At 40.0% G+C, this 19,718-nt stretch overlaps 1 protein-coding gene and 1 long non-coding RNA gene across 5 annotated transcripts in view; both read right to left on the bottom strand.

Annotated features, from left to right (window-relative positions):
- The window catches only part of LOC119417554 (protein-serine O-palmitoleoyltransferase porcupine-like), a 9,029-nt gene extending 4,924 nt beyond the window's left edge, over window positions 1–4,105 (bottom strand). The window contains exons 1-12 of one of the 4 annotated variants that reach the window (XM_037684792.1): window positions 3,970–4,105; window positions 3,679–3,871; window positions 3,512–3,555; window positions 3,222–3,403; window positions 2,921–3,051; window positions 2,823–2,843; window positions 2,515–2,529; window positions 2,283–2,408; window positions 2,089–2,189; window positions 1,920–1,996; window positions 1,760–1,823; window positions 1,479–1,564 (exon numbers count right to left, since the gene is read on the bottom strand). In XM_037684792.1, coding sequence (XP_037540720.1) covers window positions 1,479–1,564; window positions 1,760–1,823; window positions 1,920–1,996; window positions 2,089–2,189; window positions 2,283–2,408; window positions 2,515–2,529; window positions 2,823–2,843; window positions 2,921–3,051; window positions 3,222–3,403; window positions 3,512–3,555; window positions 3,679–3,871; window positions 3,970–4,105 — 1,176 coding nt within the window. Of the gene's footprint in view, window positions 1–1,478; window positions 1,565–1,759; window positions 1,824–1,919; window positions 1,997–2,088; window positions 2,190–2,282; window positions 2,425–2,514; window positions 2,530–2,822; window positions 2,844–2,920; window positions 3,052–3,221; window positions 3,404–3,511; window positions 3,556–3,678; window positions 3,872–3,969 lie in introns of all 4 variants that reach the window. The other 3 variants (XM_037684788.1, XM_037684789.1, XM_037684791.1) reach the window with 3 other exon arrangements.
- A 6,424-nt stretch (window positions 4,106–10,529) lies between these two features.
- On the bottom strand, window positions 10,530–16,626 carry LOC119417558. The gene is made up of 4 exons (XR_005187151.1): window positions 16,597–16,626; window positions 16,348–16,426; window positions 10,688–10,859; window positions 10,530–10,575 (listed from the first exon to the last, which is right to left on the bottom strand). It is a non-coding gene; the product is annotated as an uncharacterized LOC119417558 (long non-coding RNA).
- Window positions 16,627–19,718: the final 3,092 nt, after the last annotated feature.

Genomic DNA, 19,718 nt, shown 5'->3' on the forward strand with positions numbered 1-19,718 from the left:
GGGGGGGGGGGGGGACAGAACCCCCACGATAAACGAAGGACTACTAATTATGAAAAAAAAAAAAAAATATGAAACAACAATTTCCGAGGGATTAATTTTTTAAAGTTTAAATTGTGATCAGAGCTCCTGCTTCATCATGCAGGTTGCTTTTTCTTGACATATTTAATCATTTCTTGTTATTTCCTGCTGGAATGTGTGCAATTAACCTAAAATAATAACTGTCAGGATCTTCTTTCCAGTAAATTCCCCAAATATAAGACTGACAGTCCAAGGTGGAAGGACGAGGTTGATGTATTTTAACTGCAGCAGATGTTAAAACACTAAAAACTGGATCCTATGATTCTTTAGGAACACATTGAAGGGTATTTATTCCTAAATATGATATTCACAGTCTGTTGTTAGTTTCGTCTAATTAATAAAAAATATTTGAATACATATCCTGCTGTGAGAGGAAATGCCAGCAATTAACAGTACAGATTAAATAGTTGAAAGACAAAATGCTGCCTGCATAAAACATGTGAAGAACACAGCTTGGGGTCAGAATTAACATTTTCCTTTTTTGTTATTCTTTCTGCTGCTCACTTCTGAAGGAGTTGCCTCAACGAACAAACTCACACAAAAAATATGTCAATTGTTTAACACCAGATGCCCTTCCTGACATAACCTGGGATTGAACCTGCAGCCTCAGGATTACAGGATCGCAGCACAGACCACCGAGCTGCCGCAGCCTCCAATTAAAATTTGTCTTTGTGTCGCATAAACTTTATTCAACTCATTCACAATAACTCTCAACATTGTTCAGTTGTAACATATAAAATTGGTTCTAGGTCACAACCAGAATTAATACATAAAGCTCACTGTTGATTTTTGAGAAAATTAAAGGATTTAAAGTGTGCTTTATAGTCCAAAAAATACAGTATTTTCTTATTCATCACCCACCACCGAAGGTGAAGGCCAAGTGATGAAGATTTTGTCTGACTGTGTTCATTTGTTTGTAACATTAGCAAAACATGGCAGCTAAAACTGAACAGATTTTAAGGACGCGTCCAGAAAGTAATTACTAACTGAACATCTACAACCGATTACATTTTGGAGTCAATCAAATTCAAGATGGCCACTACAGCCAATCAACCTTAGCCTACACAAAAATGGCAACACAGTGAATTTTACAGATATGAAGATAAAACTTGGTGCAGCTGCAGCCAAATCATTCACTAAGGGCTAACAGATCATAATCAATTGCAAATAATGTAATTTTCTAGTTTGACAGAAACAGTTATACCTCTGTTATCTCTCAACGGGGAATCAATGAATGCTAGGTCTTTCTTTTATAATAAACTTTGTTCATTTGAAGAAACAAACAAGAGATAGTTAATCATAAGCAGTTTGCAGCTGGTAAAACAAATCCAGGCTGATTTTAGTCTTTATGCTATTTAACATGAACATATTCTGCATCGTCTTTATTTACAGCTGATTACCTTTTTGTTTTGGTGACTGCAGTTTGGAGGACATTTCCTCGACAGTATGCAGGCGTTAAAAATGACTGCAAGCCTCCTCCGTAAAACTAAAACAAAAAACAAGACTAGAATGAAACAAGTGGAGGAGCTCCTTTCCAACCATAAGAACAGAAATAAAAGAACTGCAGTGAACACAACATGTCATGAAGGGTGCACTTAACCATTACTGCAGACCTAATCGCCTTCTCTAAATGAAAAGATTCTAAGATTGAAAACAGAGAAAACATGAGACAAACTGGTACCGTGCTCGATGTATGTAATGAACGCCAGAGACATCAGCACTGCACCCAGGTGAAAACTCAAACCCTGAAATGGACAAATGTTAAAATCAGAACAAACCACTTGTTGACCCAAGGACATTCAAATCAAGAGCAAACCACCCAGGAGTCTCAGAGCGCTCACATGCAGGAGGGCGCTGGCTGTGTAGGTCACCATGACAGCAGTGAAAGTCCCGAATTTGAGTGCGCTCTTAAACACATCTATAGGATGACAGCATCCGCTTAACTTGTTTAAATCAGCTTTGATAAATAAATTGCTGCCTTTGATTATCACTGATAACAGTAAAACTCACAGGTGTGCAGAAAGCGAGACATGGGCAGATTCCATGACGTTACCACCTCCACCATCGACCGGGGAAACTCTATACTGAGTGGCTTTGTCACACTCATATCCCTACGAAACAAAAGAAGAACAGCAGGACTCCTTAAGAACTGTGGAACAAAAGAGAGACCAGCATTATATTGATGGTGCACATCGAGTTCTGACCATTTCAAGTTTTCTTTCTCCTCTGTGAAGCCTGACCCAGCGAGCGTGGCGGTCGTCTCGCTCAAGTAGCCAACAAAGTAATTACTGAAGTGAAAAGACGTTGAGTTCTCATACGCCACCAACCACCTAATGTACGGCCATCAGAACAGGAAGAGACAAATGGTTGTCAGGATTCCACCGCAGATCAAATCCAACTATTTAGACATTATAGCACCAAGACTATTAGACATACTTTGCCTGTGTTCCTCTGAGAAGCGATGAGGTAAAAAGAGGAACATTCGTAACACATTATGTTTACAGCCATTTTATCGACTTGCCTTGTGATGATTTACGTCTCACCAAGTTCTCAAGGTGGTGAAATGGTAAATGAGAGGGTAAGACGACACATGTCCTGGTACACATGTAGCTGCACAGAGAGGGGGGAGGATGCATGCAGGTAAAGCTGTTGCACACATGGTGAACAGAGAACAAGCGTGCAGCAACTGAGTGAAAATTATATGGAAAACATGTTGGAAATATTCAGAACAATTATGGACTTACTTGATTTTCCTCCTCTTTTTGCTATAAACAAAACAGACAACAGAAGCATCGCCTTAGTAAGGATTCAAACAGGAACCAATTTTATGTATTCCACTCACCCTCGTAGTAGCTTGTCTCCGAAAACGGGTATGAAATAAGGGAAGAGGTAGGGTGTCACGCAGTTGGAAATTACAAGGCAGATCTGGCTCTTCACCCAGCTAACAGACACTTTGAAAAGCCACACTAAGCTCTGAGGAGATAAAATAATACTTTAGGTAAAGTTTATGGACCTGTCTATTGATTTTCCAGTCCAAACTGTCATAATACAAGAGACGACAACAACAACCATTCCAGGTCCACCACTGTCTCAGGATAAAACTTTGAAACAATCTTCACGTCTCTGTCCTTTCATACACTTACCAGCTTACGCCCTTCTAAAGCTTCTTTGTAGCTGTTGAAGCTGATCCAGGGCCCAAAGATGACTGTGCCCACAAAGTAAATATACCCCATGAACTCCATGGGTGAGGGGACACTGGCTACAACACCCCTGTCCAGATCAAATGCCAAAGAGATGGCTTTCATGGCAACAACCATTTGTGAACCTGGACAACAGAGATGGTAAATTATGGCTGAAATAATTCAAAAGTATATTGAAGTGAACTTTAGTATAAGTATATAAGTGACAGGTAGGAGGTGAAGAAAGAGTCCACCTCTCATCTTGTGCCAGTTGGTGGTATCCATCATATGCAACTCCCTGATCCAAACAGAGAAGAATATTCACATTTTTATTGTATATCTCACTGCAAAAAGTAAGCCCCACACATACTTGCTAGGTGTGCAGTGCTGGAAATTTCAGGTATCAAGACGCAACTCTTACCCCAGGAGCAGGTAGATGAGCACAGTTATAGAGAGAAAGGTGCCTCGGATGGTAGAGTGGCGACACAAAAAGAGGAAAAGGTAGCAGAGAAGGCTGAGAAGAACAACCCAGACCATGTGAAGCTCAAAGAACAAGTAGAGAGCGTAGAAACCTCCAGCCACCGTGCTCAGGTGTTTCACAAATGATGGAAGGCCTTATGAAGCGAGATCAAAAGGGAAAAGTACAGTGATGGTTTATTTATAAGGTAGGTGGTAGGACGGGTGTAATGAAACTAAATAACTGAACTCCTACCCAACATCCAGAGCAGTCGACACAGCAGGCAGATAACCAGCAGCTGCCAGACCTGCTCCAGGCCCTGCTGGGCTGTAGGCAGTAGGCAGCCATGAGCCAGCTCCTGGAAAAACTTCTGTCGGCTGAATACCGCCATCTGAGAGAGCACAGGAAAGCTACACACATTCAAATTACAGGGATAAAAATGTCTTCTTCTACTGCGGTCTTCTGCTTTATCCCTCTTAGCATACACTTACATAGCTACACATGCATATATGCAGACAACTATGCTAAACTTCACTTCCCAGCATGCAAAGCAACTCTGCTAAAATGCAACGTCTTATTCTTGCGCTGATTTTAAACTAGACCCATATAATAATTAATGCACGAGTAAGAATAATAAAGTGTGAGAGACAGCATGACAGCTGCAGCTCAATAATGAGCACAGGTTTTGGCAGAACTGCATTAAATGATTTGAATGAAGCTTCTGTCGAGGTCCGCAATGCAGACCAAGCATGGGGATGAGTTGCTCCCCAGCAGGGCAATACATATATTTACTGTACTCTGTCTGTACGATTTGTCACGAAAAACGCGATTTAAATACAAAAGAGCTGTAGGTTTGCTAACCTCGCTTTCACAGACACCAGTGATTACAGCCTCAACGTAGCCGACGGGTTTCCTGCTCGCCGGCGCGTCACCCAGACCTGTCAGTTTACTTTCCGGGGAAAGACTTACCCTTTCCACGCAGCAGCAGGAAGTCCTTCCTTGTGTCTTTATCCAGCTGCCTCTTTGTTCCTTTAAACTCGGTCTAGAAGATACATATTTGGAAGAGTCTCATTGTCGCAGCATCAGCACCGCTAGCTTATCAACTGAAAAGGCACGCGAGGACATGTCAACCAATCTGAAACGTAGCTCCGTGGACGTCAGCCAATCACAGCTGCATGTCTATTAAAGTGACAGCTACAACATCCAATCAGGTTCGTTCCCCGCCTCCTAATCGCATCTAGACCAATGGGACGCGTACAGATTGATGCTGGATGTGCTTCTGCTGGCTGAGATTACAGAATGCTGGACATTAATATAACACTAATACGGTCTTAGTCTGATTTTTTTTCTTTATTGCCATGATTATTAGTTAAAAACAAAGTAACAATTTAAAATAAATCCATCCATCTTTTGTCTGCCACTTATTTCATTCATTCAACAAATTTATTTATGCAGGTTAGTCTCACAGAGTCACGTCGAGGACTCATTTTCGAGAGAGACCTGTTTTAAACAAAAACCACAGACGAGGTACACACAACAATAAACAATCATACAAAATGAAAGGTAAATAAAAGAAGATTGCAGTCAGGTTGCAGGGGCAGCAGCTTGAGCTGGAGGCCCAAACATCTGCTTCCACAGCCACCTCTTCCAGCTCTTGTGGGAGGATTCCACTGGGATCCCAGGTCAGTTGAGAGAGTAGCCTCCAACATATCCAGGGTCTTCCCTGGGGTCTCCTTCCAGCTGGACATGCCTGAAGGCAATAACACTAAAATAAGGTGTTCATGGGGCATTCTTGCCAGATGCCCAACCACCTCAACCAGTTCCTGTCAATGTGGAGGAGCAGCAGCTCTACTCCAAGACTCTCCCAGATAACTACATTTTTCACCCTCAATTTAAGGAAGTGTCCAGAAAGCTTTGACCACCAGTAACCTAGATCTTATTCTTTAGAAGGAATGTTGACTGACAGAGAGGTAAACAGTGGGCCTTCTGTAACAGCCACGGTGATGCCAACAGGATCACATCATCTGCAGAAAGCAAAAACCCTGAGCCACTTAACTCGTTCTTCCCCTGGCTGTCCATAAAAGTTGTGAATAAATCTGTGACAACAGCCAACCCTGTCTGAGTCTGACTCTTACCCTGAAGAGGTCTGACTTAATGCCAGAAATACCATACAAACCAGACTATTGCACTGTTTGTATAGGTACTGAGTAGCCCATAGACCTGCAATCCCATACGCATAGAGCACCCTCCATAGGTACTCCAGGAACATGGTTAGCAAACAAGTCCACAAAAACATTTAGGCTGGTTGGACAAACTCTAATGTCCCCTTAAGGATACGAGTGAGGGTAAAGAGCTGGTCCAGTGTCCATAGTGAGGATGAAACCCACTTTTTTCTTTTTCATTTACCCTTTATTTATCCAGGTAGTCTCATTGAGCCACGAGAACTCATTTTCAAGAGAGACCTGTTTGGGGGTTAAGGGCCTCGCTTATGGGCCCAGGGTGGGACGAATGAGGGTGGGGGCAAGTGTGTGTGCTTCACCTACCCCACCCATATTTTTGATGTTGTTGGTACGGGGGCGTGAACTGGCGATCTTCCGATCACAGGCCCACCTCTCTAACCTCTGCGCCACCACTCCCCCACATTGTTTTTCCTGAATCAAAGGTTCGACAATCAACCTGACTCTCATCTTAAGCACCCCTAAATAGAACATACCAAGGAGTGCGATTTGATTTCCCTGTAATTGGAACACACTTTAGTCCTCCCCCTTCTTGAAAAGGGCAACTATCACCCCAGTCTGCCAATCCACCTCCCTTGATGTCCATGTGACATTGCAAAGGCAAGCTCCCAAGACAACTCAGCAACATCCAGAACTTTAAGGAACCCAGGGTGGATTTTCTCACTCGATACCTTCTAACACAGAGCTTTTTAATTACCTCAGTAACCTCCGCCCTGGTTATGGTCGGAACCACCTCAAAGTCCCCAGTCAGCTTCCATCACGGAAAACGTGCTGGTGGGATTAAAATCTTTGAAGTACTCTTTTCTCTGCCATCACTGATTGAGGTCAACAGCGTCCCACCTTCACTATAGTGTTGGTAAAGTGCAGCATTTCCCACGTCAGACACTTGGTTTGTCAGAATCCTCTTGGAGTCTATAGAGTTTCCGTTAGGGAATTTTTTATCAAAGTTTATGGATGTTTTTATCTACTACAGTTAACTCTGCCCATGACCCATATGTCTGAGCTTACAAAACTTTTTTCTTTCTTTTTTTATGGTTGTGTTAGTAGAAAGCTGAATGAGGAGCTCGGTGAGGCTGCTAAGTGCAGCTGTTGCTCGAAGGACGCCTCGTCGAATCCGTGAGCTTGGCTGAACTGAGAAGAGTATACAAACAAGCTTCACACACTGCCTGTGGCAGATTCTGTGACTGGGCATCCTTTATGTACTTCCTGTATATTTGTGCAACCTTTTCCTGAAAATATGTCCTTGAGAATAAAAAACTGTTAAAAATCTCCTGTCTTCAAGTGTGGCTCCTTTCGACTAAGTGAAATAAAGCGAGAATATTTTTCTCCAATAGTTACTATCTGGGCAGTACGGTGGCGCAACTGTAAGAGCTGCTGCCTCTCAGTGAGCAGGTCCCTGGTTCAAATCCCGATCTGGAGGCCTTTCTGGGTGGAGTTTGCATGTTCTCTTCGTGCATGCATGGGTTTTCTCCAGGTAGTCGTTTCCTCCCACAGACCAAAAACATGCATGTTAGACTGATTGGTAACTCTAAATTGTCCCTAGGTGTGTAAGAGAGAGGGTGTTTGTCTCATTTGTCTCTACGTGGCCCTGTGATGGATTTGCGATCTTATTCCGCCCCTCGCACAGTGATTGCTGGACATGGGAACAGGCAACCTCCGTGACTCAAAATGGAAGAAACGGGTAAAAGATAATGAATGGATAGTTACTATCCAAGGCCTTACTATACTCCTCCCAAACTTGAGCCTTTGCCTGCACAACAGCCAGGGCTGCAGCTCGCTTGGCCTGCCAATACCTCCCGACTGCCTCTGGAGTCCTACCAGCTAACAAGGCTGGTTAGGACTCCTTCAGCTTGATAGCTGCCTTCACATGGGGGTGTCCACCACCAGGTTTGAGGATGGACTCCACAAAAGGCATCAACAACCAGTTTAAGCCGCAGCTCAGGGAAGTTGCCTCAAGAATGGAGGGACAGAACATGGCCCAATGTGACTCAACACTGTCTGGCCGACATCTTCTTCCACAATAAAATCCAACTCACCACCAGGAGGTGATCAGTTGAGAGCTCCGTTCCTCTCTTCATCCACGTGTCCAAAACACAAATCTGCAGCTCATATGTCAACTAAAGTTTATCGTCGATCTGAAGCCTAGGGTAGCCTGGCGGCATGAGCACTATAACTTGTCTTGGGTGACTAACAGGCTTCTGCAGCACATTAAGGGGTAATTAAACCATTGAATCAACTGTGTTGAACCAGGGAAACAAGTAAAACATGCAGGACCGTGGCATTTGAAGGCCTAGACTGAAAACAACCTGAGCTAGTACATTCACTGCACAACTGTTCAAAGGATATAAGAATTAATCGGCTGTTTGGAAACACCTGTTCAAGAAGTCCATGGGTCAAGACAAGTCTAGTAAAAATATTTATTTTCTTTCAATATACAGTAGAAGCCAGAAGTTTTGAAAATTACAAATAATGTCACCAAATTAGTTTCCCTTCATGATTTTAGATCTTTTACCTGAGGTTTCTATACTGAAGTATACATTCTGGAGTATAAACAAAATGCCATCGTAATAACAGAGGCAGCACATTTTCTGACAATTAATATTTGTCATTCTCAAAACTTTAGGCCACAATTTACAAAGCACGTCTTAATTTCAAAACATTACACGACTCATATCATGCCCCAGTGTCCCGGTTAAAATCATGCAGTGAGTTTGAACAAAACAGGGTTAGCATACTTCTACTGTTGCAAGTTAATCTAAGAACACCTGAGTAGTAACAACACGTGGAAACAGGCCTTTTACTAAAGTTTGGTGAAACTGTCCTACAAAACATACATCAGCATATCGACCATGACGAACAATATAAACAAAAGATGAAAAAACAGGATGACCAACAAGCAGCAACTCCTATTGATCATATAAAGTGTTAACTTTGTGAAAAGCTTCAGAACTAAAGTGGTGCACAAAGTATTTTTACTACAGTATTTTGTCACACACATTGCAAAAAAAAACAAACTAATCTGATGCTTGTGCATCATAAGTACAAAATTTTCTGCATCTGTGTGCTGCAATCTGTACATCATGTACAGATAATGTCCAAACGCAGCATGTTTGTATTATAGAGCAGCGACAATCGTTCGATTTTAGCTGGCTGAGGTAGATAGAAAAACTTTCAATTAAAGGTTAGTTCTCATTTGTGAGGCAAGATATGAATGTTCTTATTGGCTGTAAACTGCAATTTGATTCCTATCCAAAACATCCAGAGTAAAACCTGTGGCAAAACAAATTAATTAAAAAAAAAAGAGAAAGAACTGAGAAACACCAACAAATGACTACATCAGTTGGAAGAGTGTGAAATAAATCTGATAATTAGCAGCACGCATACATGTGCTTTACAGGACGAGTTATCGAATCACATCGGTAACAAATCAGTGACTAAAAGTTCAGTTAACCCAAACGGGCCGATGTTTCAGATGTAAGATTGTTCAAACACACCCAAGTTGTTTGAGCTTTTTTCTTTATGATAAAAGGCACCAGTTCTTGAAGTGGAACATTTTAACTAATGTAAACAGGTCAGTCACATAGTGGGTTTAAACTGCAGAAATAACAATGGTATATATTCCCTGCTGTTTAAACTAGAGTATTATTTCTAGGTCATAAGCAATTTTTTCCTTTTTTGCTTGCTCAGCAGTTTTCTGAACTGGACAGATCAAGACCTGTTCCTCTGGTTCTTCTTTGACAATCGGCTCAACGTTGACAGTTTTTCTCCTGTTTAAAACGTATTCGTAATTTCTCTGAACATCAAGCAATGCAGAGGTGAGGTACTGAGGTGAAAAAAGCTGCAGCGACGGCGGGAGCTCTGGATGTTGGGGGAGATGGGATTGTACAAAATCAGGTGGGTAGCTGGGCGCGGGTGACTTGAGGTGAAACGAGGCAACAGAGTTTCTCAGGAAACTGAAGATCGGGGAAGGTGGTGGGGGCACTGAAGAGGGTTTCACTGACAGCAGCCCATCTCTTTTGAACATCAATTGATGGGGAACACTGGGTAATAACTTTGGAACAGGAGCAGACTTATCAGTGGGAGCAGGAGACGGTGGAGGTATATCAACAGTTTCTATTATCCGACTTGGCTCCATGTTTCCTGGGCTCAACCTAATGTCCAAATCAGGCTGCTCAGCAACCAAAGACCCATCAGACTCCGTTTTTGGCTCCGACCGCGGCTGAAACAAAAGGTGTTTGTGGCGTCGACAGAACAGGACTCCACACCGGAGGCACTTCCTGCCGTCTTTGACGTGAAGCAGTTTGTGACGCTTCAGGTTGTGAATCGCGGTAAAAGATCGATTACACATGTTACACGGAAAGGACGGGTGGACAGTGGGGACCTCGTATGAATCTGCCCGACTCAAACTGGAGGACTCTCGCTCATGCAGCAGTTCGTCACTCTGTTGGACACCTTTAGGTACAACTACAGGCTTTAGCACCACCACGGGACACATGTTTTGTAGTTGTGAAATGAGTTTTGGTGACGTCAAGGATAATTTTATATTTAAGCTCGATATTTCTTGTGATTCGATTGATTCCCTTTTTGTTTCAGTCACAACTTCTTTAATAAATGCTTCTTCTTCCTAAATGATAAAAAAAAAAAAAAAAAATGAATCATTATGTTGGTAGGATCACAAATAAACAGGAACTTTATGTAATCTAAAATGACAACATGTTACTAATGATAGCTGCTACCTTTGGCACTGGTGAGGGTGACTGAGTTTGTGCTTTCCCCAAAGGATCACTCTCAGTTTCCATTGAAACTTCATCTTGGAGGTTCGCAGGAGGCTCAGGTCCAGCTGCTGAGATGTTTTCTTTTCCTGCACCATCTCTTACACAGCCCCTTGGATTTCTTTGACTAGAATTCCTTTGAAGAAAAATAGCAAAAAACTAATTTGCTAACCACAAAAATATATATTTTCAACCATGTTAAACACAAGTTTTAACCTGAGGAAATGTTCAAGAGAGAGATCAAAAGAAATAATAAAAAACGGACACTAGCCTTCTCAGTTAGGACTGTGCACATTGTTCACTTTAACACTGGTACAACTTTTACAGAGAGGAAGGTGTCATTTTGTAATAGAGGTATAACAATTAAACTTTCACAAATATTCCAACAATGAGTCGAGTATCAAACATGCCTGGAAGTAAGAGTAATGTGTTCCTTTCTGCAGACATTTTGATCCCTAAAACTGTGCAGGAAGTGGTTTGTCTCCAAGAGGACTGATCACCAATAAAGCACTATATTTTGTAAAATGTGCAAGATACATATTCTGCTAAAGATGGGAAAAAAAACTTGAATTTGTTCTAACATTTGAGAAAAAAAAAATCCTGCTGTATGAACAATGAACGCACGCCAGGAGGAAACACAATCAGCAGCTAGTAGAGACCAACGGTACACAAACGACCCAAAGTATCAGTGGAAGAAGCAACAGACCCGCAGTATGAAAAGAGAGCAAACAGTGGATCCATCTACAGATGCTGCTACACATCTGTTGTCCATGGACAACAGAACTCTGTGTTTGAAGGGCTCCAGGTTGTTTACAGCTGTAACTGAAATCCAAGATCAATTAAGTAGAAATCATTAAAGTGCAAACAGTTGAAAAAGTGCAAGTTTATATTACTTAAACAATTATTAAATGACTTTTAAGACTGATATGTCAAACTCTTATGGAAGATTCCTAGAGAAACACAACCTAGACCAGTAAACTAACGAGCACGGTCTGGGTTCTTTGTGGCACAGAGGCTCACAGTACGTTTTTCACAAAAGTCTACATATATTTATATTTTATATACTTATAGTGCTATTATACAGGACATACAAAACTTAACTCACCAGATTTTGAGCTAATTCAGTTAAAAATATGAAAAAAATAAATCCAAGCAAACAATCACAGAAGCTGTTTTACTCAGACTGATCAAAAAATAAAAATCTGAGCTAAAGTATTTAAAGTATATAAAAGTATTATCCAGTTCTGTTACATTTAAACCAACAGCCTGGTCCAATAATGGTCAGTCAGGTCATCTGGACAGTTTATTTTTTGTGGAAAGACGTTTCGCTCTCTATCCGGAGTGCTTTGACGTTTTGAACCACTTTGGCTGTAGCTGCCTGGGAGGAGTCGACGGGGGCAGGACAGCCCCCAGAAACCATCTTATCACCAGCAAACTGGTTGGTCCACTAAAGGAGTGTAGTGGGGAAAAGTTTATTTTGGACTCCTCAACCCTGATGAAGCCCTCTGGATAGAGGGCGAAACATCTTTCCACAAAAAAGAAACTGTCCAGATGACCTGACAGACCATTATTGGAATTTGTACCTGGATGACTGAGCATGAACTTTGATGTCTTGAAACATCTGGATAACTCTTTCCTGGACAGAGGTTAGGGTAATGAGTGCATCATGTACCAACACAGGCTAACAAATGAAAAAATGACAAATATCACAAAAAAAAACCTGTATTTAATCCAAAACAATCCCATAAATGGGTTTGAAAGCTCAAACTCACACAGACTGTGAAAAACCTAAAGGCAGAGAATGGAAACAGCACAGTCTCATTTTTCTACATGTTGGACAATCAGGGTCCTCATCGTTTACACAGCAGTAAGTAGAGAACAACTCCTGAATAAAAGAGATGCTGAGAACCCTGACGCTCATGAAACACACTCTGCAAGTCCCCCTACCATAAACCAAACGAGTTGTGTCTACTTTATTTGACAAACACACTGAAAAAGGAAACTTTTTGTGCAGCAGCTAGTTATTGTAGATATAACCATGGAGGAGGAAAGTCTGGACAGCACAGTTATTGATTTAGTAAGGCAATATTTCTGATTACTCTGATCAGAAGCCAAGTGAATCTACCACTGCTGCAGGTCTGTTTATTTTGTGACAGCAGCAGATTAATAAGAGACTATTAGGCTGACCAGACCTCAGCATATTATGGGATGAAGTGGTCATCTGTGTGGGACGAACTCCAACGTTGCTCTGATTCTTCACCTTAAAGATTTTATGGATTTCTGCCACCGAGCCACACGGTCATCACTGATAATAGCTCAGGGAAACTACAGATAAAATGCAGGTATTTTATTTTTATACGTTTTTATTACTGTCCTTACAGATCATTAAAAATATATATATTTTGAATACCCATACTCTTAAATTCACAAAAGTTCAAGATAAAAACAACTGGACTTTATTCGTAACAGAAGACGTTTCGCTTTTCTCAATTCAATTCATCTTGAACTTCTCAAGTCCTGGATGAATCTTCACCAGCGTACCACTACTCTTAATGAGGCGGTTTATTTATTGATTTATATTTTTAACCTTTATTTCACCAGGAAAATCCCACTGAGATTAAAAATCTCTTGTGCACGAGAATCCTGAGCAAGACTGGCACACAGAAGTTACAGAACATTCACAACAAACACAGAAGTTAACTCCGTCATAAGCAAATTAATTCAAAGATTCTTTAGTTAAAAACGTGGTTCTCTCATGCGTACACTTCAAATGTATTGTTACATAAAGTTGCAGACTTTTTAGTTCAGAATACATCGCTGGGATGATGGTCCACCTATATGCAAACGTGTAGCTCAGTTGCTAATACTATTAGCAACTTATTGTCACCGTAACTGAAAAATGTCCCTGCAAAACCCAGAATGTAGCATTTGCAGCTGATCTGTTCGGTTCAGATTACAGGAGACAAGGAATAAACGTGATGACACTTGTCCAAAAGTAAACTCAGGTCCTCTGGACGGATTTTTCTTGTTGAAATGTTTTGTCTTTTATAGGAAAGACTTCGTCAGTTTGAGAGAGACACTCAGTCTTTTGGATAAAAGACTAAACGTTTCAACAAGAATAATCCGTCCAGAGGACCTGAGTTTATTTTGTTAGATTTTTCTACCTGGACTATTGATCGTGCATCAGAATAATGTGTTGACACTTGGCTGATATTTGTACTGTTAAACAAAATGTGTTGCTAAAATCAGAAGAAAGTTGTTAATGCAGGGCATTTATGTTGCTGTAATGGCATGGACATTTGCATTTACATTTACCCAAGAAACAGGAATGTTGTCTCTAAGTGGACTGTAATCTCATCTTATATTATGGCTAAATATTAATAAAGCCTTAAAATAAGTCTAAAAATGGGCGGGTTTCTAGAATTTACTACGGTTTAAAGATATCCATCCATCCATTATCTTTTACCCGCTTCTTCCATTTTGGGTCGCTGGTGCCCATGTCCAGCAATCACTGTGCAAGGGGCGGGGGACACCCTGGACAGGTCTCCAGTCCATCACAGGGACACATAGAGACAAACAACCATTCACTCTCTCACTCACACCTAGGGACAATTTAGAGTTACCAATCAGTCTAACATGCATGTTTTTGGTCTGTGGGAGGAAACCGGAGTACCCGGAGAAAACCCACGCATGCACGGAGAGAACATGCAAACTCCACCCAGAGAGGCCCCCCGACCGGGATTTGAACCGGGGACCTGCTCGCTGAGAGGCAGCAGCTCTACCAGTTGCACCACCGTGCTGCCCTGTTTAAAGATATGTTAAATTTAATTGAGACATTTAAACTAACAAATGAGGCGACATTTGTTACAAAACAGGCAAACACGTTCAGTCAAATGAACTCCTCAGCCAAAATGCATACTTTGATAACCAATAAAAAAATATGAGCACAATAGCTAGACAAACTGAGCTCACTTTATCTGACACATATTGGTTAAAGTACAAACACAATGAAGATATTTGAGGTTTGTAAAAGCACAAGTTCTTCTTGTCATGATGTGTCTACAGCCATGTGAAAAAACCAAACCTTGACCCCTCAGTCGTTTCCAACTACCGGCCTGTCTCCAAACTCCCATTTGTTTCTAAAGTACCGGAGAAAATAGTCGAGTCCCAGTTGAAGTGCTTCCTGGAGGATCACGCCATCTTAGAGCTTTTCCAATCTGGCTTTAAACCTCTCCACAGCACTGAAACTGCCCTGCTGAAGGTCTTTAACGACATCTTCAAATTCACAGATACCGGTGATTCTGTGCTGCTTGTCCTGTTGGACCTCACAGCCGCCTTTGACACCATTGACCATGAGATCCTCATTGCTTGGTTGGAGCAGTGGGTGGGCGTCACAGGATCAGCCCTCAATTGGTTCAGATCTTACCTCACTGACAGATCCTTTTGTGTCTCCATCAAGGATTTTAGTTCCGCAGAGGCAGAGCTTAAATGGGGGGTTCCGCAGGGGTCCATAGTGGGTCCCCTCCTATTCTCTTTATACCTGCTGCCGCTTGGTGCTATTTTCCGGAAACACAACATGCCCTTCCACTTCTATGCTGATGACTGTCAAATTTACTTCCCCCTAAGACACAATGGTACATGCTCTATTCAACCGCTGCTCAACTGCCTGGCTGACATCAGGGACTGGATGGCTTTAAATTTCTTAAGTTTCAATGAAAAGAAGTTTGAAGTCATGTTGTTCCCTCCCAACGACACGATCACAAACCACTGCATCGACCTTTCCACTCTAACCCTGTCAGAAAAACAAAGAGTCACTAATCTGGGCGTGATAATGGACCCTTCCCTGAAACTTAGCAATCACGTAAACATGATTGTTAAATCATGTTTCTTCCAACTGAGGCGGCTGTCTAAACTGAAGCCCATATTGTCCAAAAATAACCTGGAAACAGTAATACATGCATTCATTACATCTAGGCTTGATTACTGCAATTCGCTCCTGTTTGGTATCAGTCAGACCTCCATTGCACGACTACAACTGGTCCAGAATGCAGCAGCCCGATTTTTAACCAGTACAGGCAAAAGAGAGCACATTACACCAGTTTTGGCCTCACTGCACTGGTTACCGGTTCATTTTTTAATCCAGTTCAAAATACTCATGTATGTCTACAAATCACTGAACAGTGTCGCCCCCCCATCTCTCTGATTTGCTACAACCGTATGTCCCACCACGTTCCCTGAGGTCAGCGGACCAGTTGCTCCTCACAGTTCCAGGAACTCGTCTTAAGCGCAGAGGTGACAGGGCCTCCTCTGTAGCAGGACCAAGACTTTGGAACGAGTTACCTCTGCTTGTCAGACAGGCCCCCTCCCTCTCGGTTTTCAAGTCCCGTTTAAAAACTCACTACTATTCAATAGCTTTCAACACAAGATGATCTGTGTTTTGATCCTGTATGCTCCACACTGGTTTGTCGTCATTATCTGCATTGTTTTTTGTCTATATTCTGATTTACCTCATTTTGTATTTTGCTTCGTGTGTTACCTGTTGTTTTGTCTGTACAGCACTTTGGTTGGCCTTGTTGCTGTTTTAAGTGCTTTATAAATAAAGTGGTATGGTATGTGCATCTTACCTTTTCTTTGGACTTGGCTTGTTGCATGAAAACACAGAAGGTACAAAATCCTGATTGTCTGTATCCATGGAAACCTCTCCTGGTAAAGACAAATAATGATTCAATTCCGTTCAGTTTATTTATATAGCGCCAAGTCACAACAGAAGTCATGTCAGGTCACTGAACAGAAACATTCATATAACAACTTCTGAGCATGAACTTTGATCAATTAGTAACGTTATTTATCTAATGTCATATCTCATCGTTTACTTATTCATCCGTCTTAAAAAGCTCGTGGTTTCATGAGACGTTTCCAGATGCAAAGTGAAGCAACCTGAGACGAAATGCGCGCTGCAAATCCGATTATCTCCCGTGAGCTTGCGCGTGTTGCCGTTAGCTCGGTGGATCGCCTTCACCCACAAACGCCTCCGGCTGACATGAAAAGGTCGAGTTCCACACGGGATTCTGAACAGCCGTAAGCTGCTCGAGTAAAGATGATGATTTTCACAGCTAATCACGCAACAACGCGGCATTTCTGTTGTAAAACGACATGTAGCCAGCGTTAGCATCACTTTTAGGAAGTTAAACGAACTTAACTTCCGGTTGCGTACATGCGCGCGCATCATGGCGACGGTATGGTATAAAGTTTATTCATTTTAAAAAAGTACAAAACAATTCCATAACAATATAAAAAAAGATACAAGAGATTTATAATGAAAGGCAGCAGAAAGAAGAAAATTTTTTATTATATCTGCCCCTTTTTCGAACAATTATTTCAATCATAATAATTTTCAAGTAACAGAACAAAATGAATAACTTTCTAATTTTTCTAATTTTTCTAATTCTAATACAAAACACACACTAAGCTACTTCATATAATTTTTTAACAATTCAGCTTTGATCTTTTTCTTAAATGTACACATTGACTTGACATTTTTCACATCACTCTCTAGACCATTCCACAATCCAACTCCTTGGATTGAGGTAGACCTTCCCTTCAGACTAGTTCTGAATTTTGGTTTGACAAATATCTCTATCCCCTTAAGATTGTAACAACTTTGTCTTTTAACAAAATTTCTTTGGATATTTAATGGTAATGTGTTATTTTGAGCCCTATACATAACTGATAAAATACTATAATCTACCAAATCATGGAATTTCAATAACTTCAGTTGATAAAATAATGTGCTTGATGGGTGACTGTAATGCTTTCTGGTGATAATTCTTACAGCTCTTTTCTGTAAAATAAAAATAGGTTTTGTAAAAGTTTTACACGCTTTCCCCCAAACATCAATGCAATAGATTAAATGTGGAACAATGATTGTGTTATACAACATGTACAGAGCTTTATCATTTAATAATTCCCTGACTTTGTAAAGTACTGCAATAGATTTAGATATTTTTGTTCTTACAGAATTTATATGATTTTTCCATGTTAGCTGTTCATCAATGATTACACCCAAAAATTTAATCTCATTAACTCTACAAATCTCAACACCCTCAATTTTAAATGGATCGTCAACAGTTTTCTTTTTGTTACTAAATATCATGTATTTAGTTTTATCTAAATTTAATGATGATTTATTAAGTTTAAACCAAGTTTGTATTTTATCAAATTCTGTTTTCATCAGTTCCAACATCCGTTTTACATCTTTACCCAAACAGAAAAATGTGGTGTCATCTGCAAAAAGGACACATTTGAGGAGTCCTGATACATTCACTAAGTCATTCACATATAAAATAAATAACTTTGGTCCAAGTACAGAGCCTTGAGGAACTCCACAAGTGATATTGCACAGGTCAGATCTTACACCATTTATTTGTACAAACTGTTTCCTATCTTTCAAATAGCTAGATACCCAGTGTAATGCTGGTCCTCATATACCATATTTATTTAATTTTTCAAGGAGAATAGTGTGGTCAATAGTATCGAATGCTTTTTTTAAATCAACAAAAATACTAACACAATACTGTTTTTGATCGACAGCAGTAGTTATTTGTTCTATTATTTCCATGAGAGCCATTGATGTAGAGTTTTTTGCTCTAAACCCATACTGACTGCTACTTAGAATGTTTTGTTTAGTAATAAATTTATCTAATCTGGTCACAAATAGTTTTTCTAGAATTTTTGAGAACTGTGGTAATAAGGATATTGGTCTATAATTATTGAACACACATTTATCACCATTTTTAAAGAGAGGAACTACCTTAGCTACTTTCATATTGTCTGGAAATAATCCTTTTGAAAATGATAAATTACAAATATATGTAAATGGCTCGATAACATAACTCATTATGTCCTTTACAAACATCATATCCATGTCCACCCAGTCTTTTGATCTCTTATCTGTAAGATTTTTTACAACATTCATTATTTCTTCTTTGTCAGTTCCATTATGAAAAATACTGTTGTCACAACCTTTAACTGAATGGTTCACATTATTGTCTACTTTTGGTATTTTAGCTGCAAGGCTTGATCCAACGTTCACAAAATGATGAATGAATCCATTTACAATTTCATTTTCATCATGGATTTCATCGTCATCCTTCAAAAAATATTGTGAAATACCTGTTTTTGCTTTATGACTTTTCAGAACACTATTTATTACTCGCCATGTAGCTTTCATATCACCATTACTTTTATTTAATAAATCACTATAATATTCCTTCTTGTGTTTCCTTATAATCGCTACTAATTTATTTTTATACTTCTTATATTTCTCTTCGGCCTCTTGTGTTCTCAATTTCAAGAAACATGTATACAAATAATTCTTTTTTTTACAAGCATTTCTCAACCCTTTCGTCATCCATGGTTGATCAACAACATTTCTCTTTGTATAATTATTTTGCACACAATTCTTTTCATACAGAGCTCCTAAAATATTCATAAACTCATCATGTGATCTGTTCACATCATCAACATACACGTCTTTCCAGCTTTGTCTATGTAAATCATCTTTTAATTTGTCCATTGCTTTTTTTGATGTGTTTATTGTTTTTTCCTTAATTGTGATTTCTTTTGTAATGCTTTGATCATTTTTATAAATCGTGAAAACTGGTAAATGATCACTCAAATCACTCGTTAAAATACCTCCCATCACATCCCCATTTGTTACATTTGTGAAAATATTATCGATTATTGTAGCACTATGAGTTGTAATTCTTGTTGGTTTTGATATTAACGGATAAAGATTTAAACTATACAATGAATTTGTAAATGTACTGATGTTATTTGAATCTGTTTTATTTCCCAGGTCAATATTAAAGTCTCCACAGAAAAAAATGCTTTTATTAAAACTCTTGTCCAATAGTTGTACGATTTTATCAGTGAATATTTCTATATTTGATCCTGGAGATCGATATACACAATTTATCAATATGTTTTTATCATT

The sequence above is a fragment of the Nematolebias whitei genome, chromosome 11 (genome assembly GCF_014905685.2).
Source record: "Nematolebias whitei isolate Nwh7 chromosome 11, NemWhi1, whole genome shotgun sequence".
Taxonomy (NCBI): domain Eukaryota; kingdom Metazoa; phylum Chordata; class Actinopteri; order Cyprinodontiformes; family Rivulidae; genus Nematolebias; species Nematolebias whitei.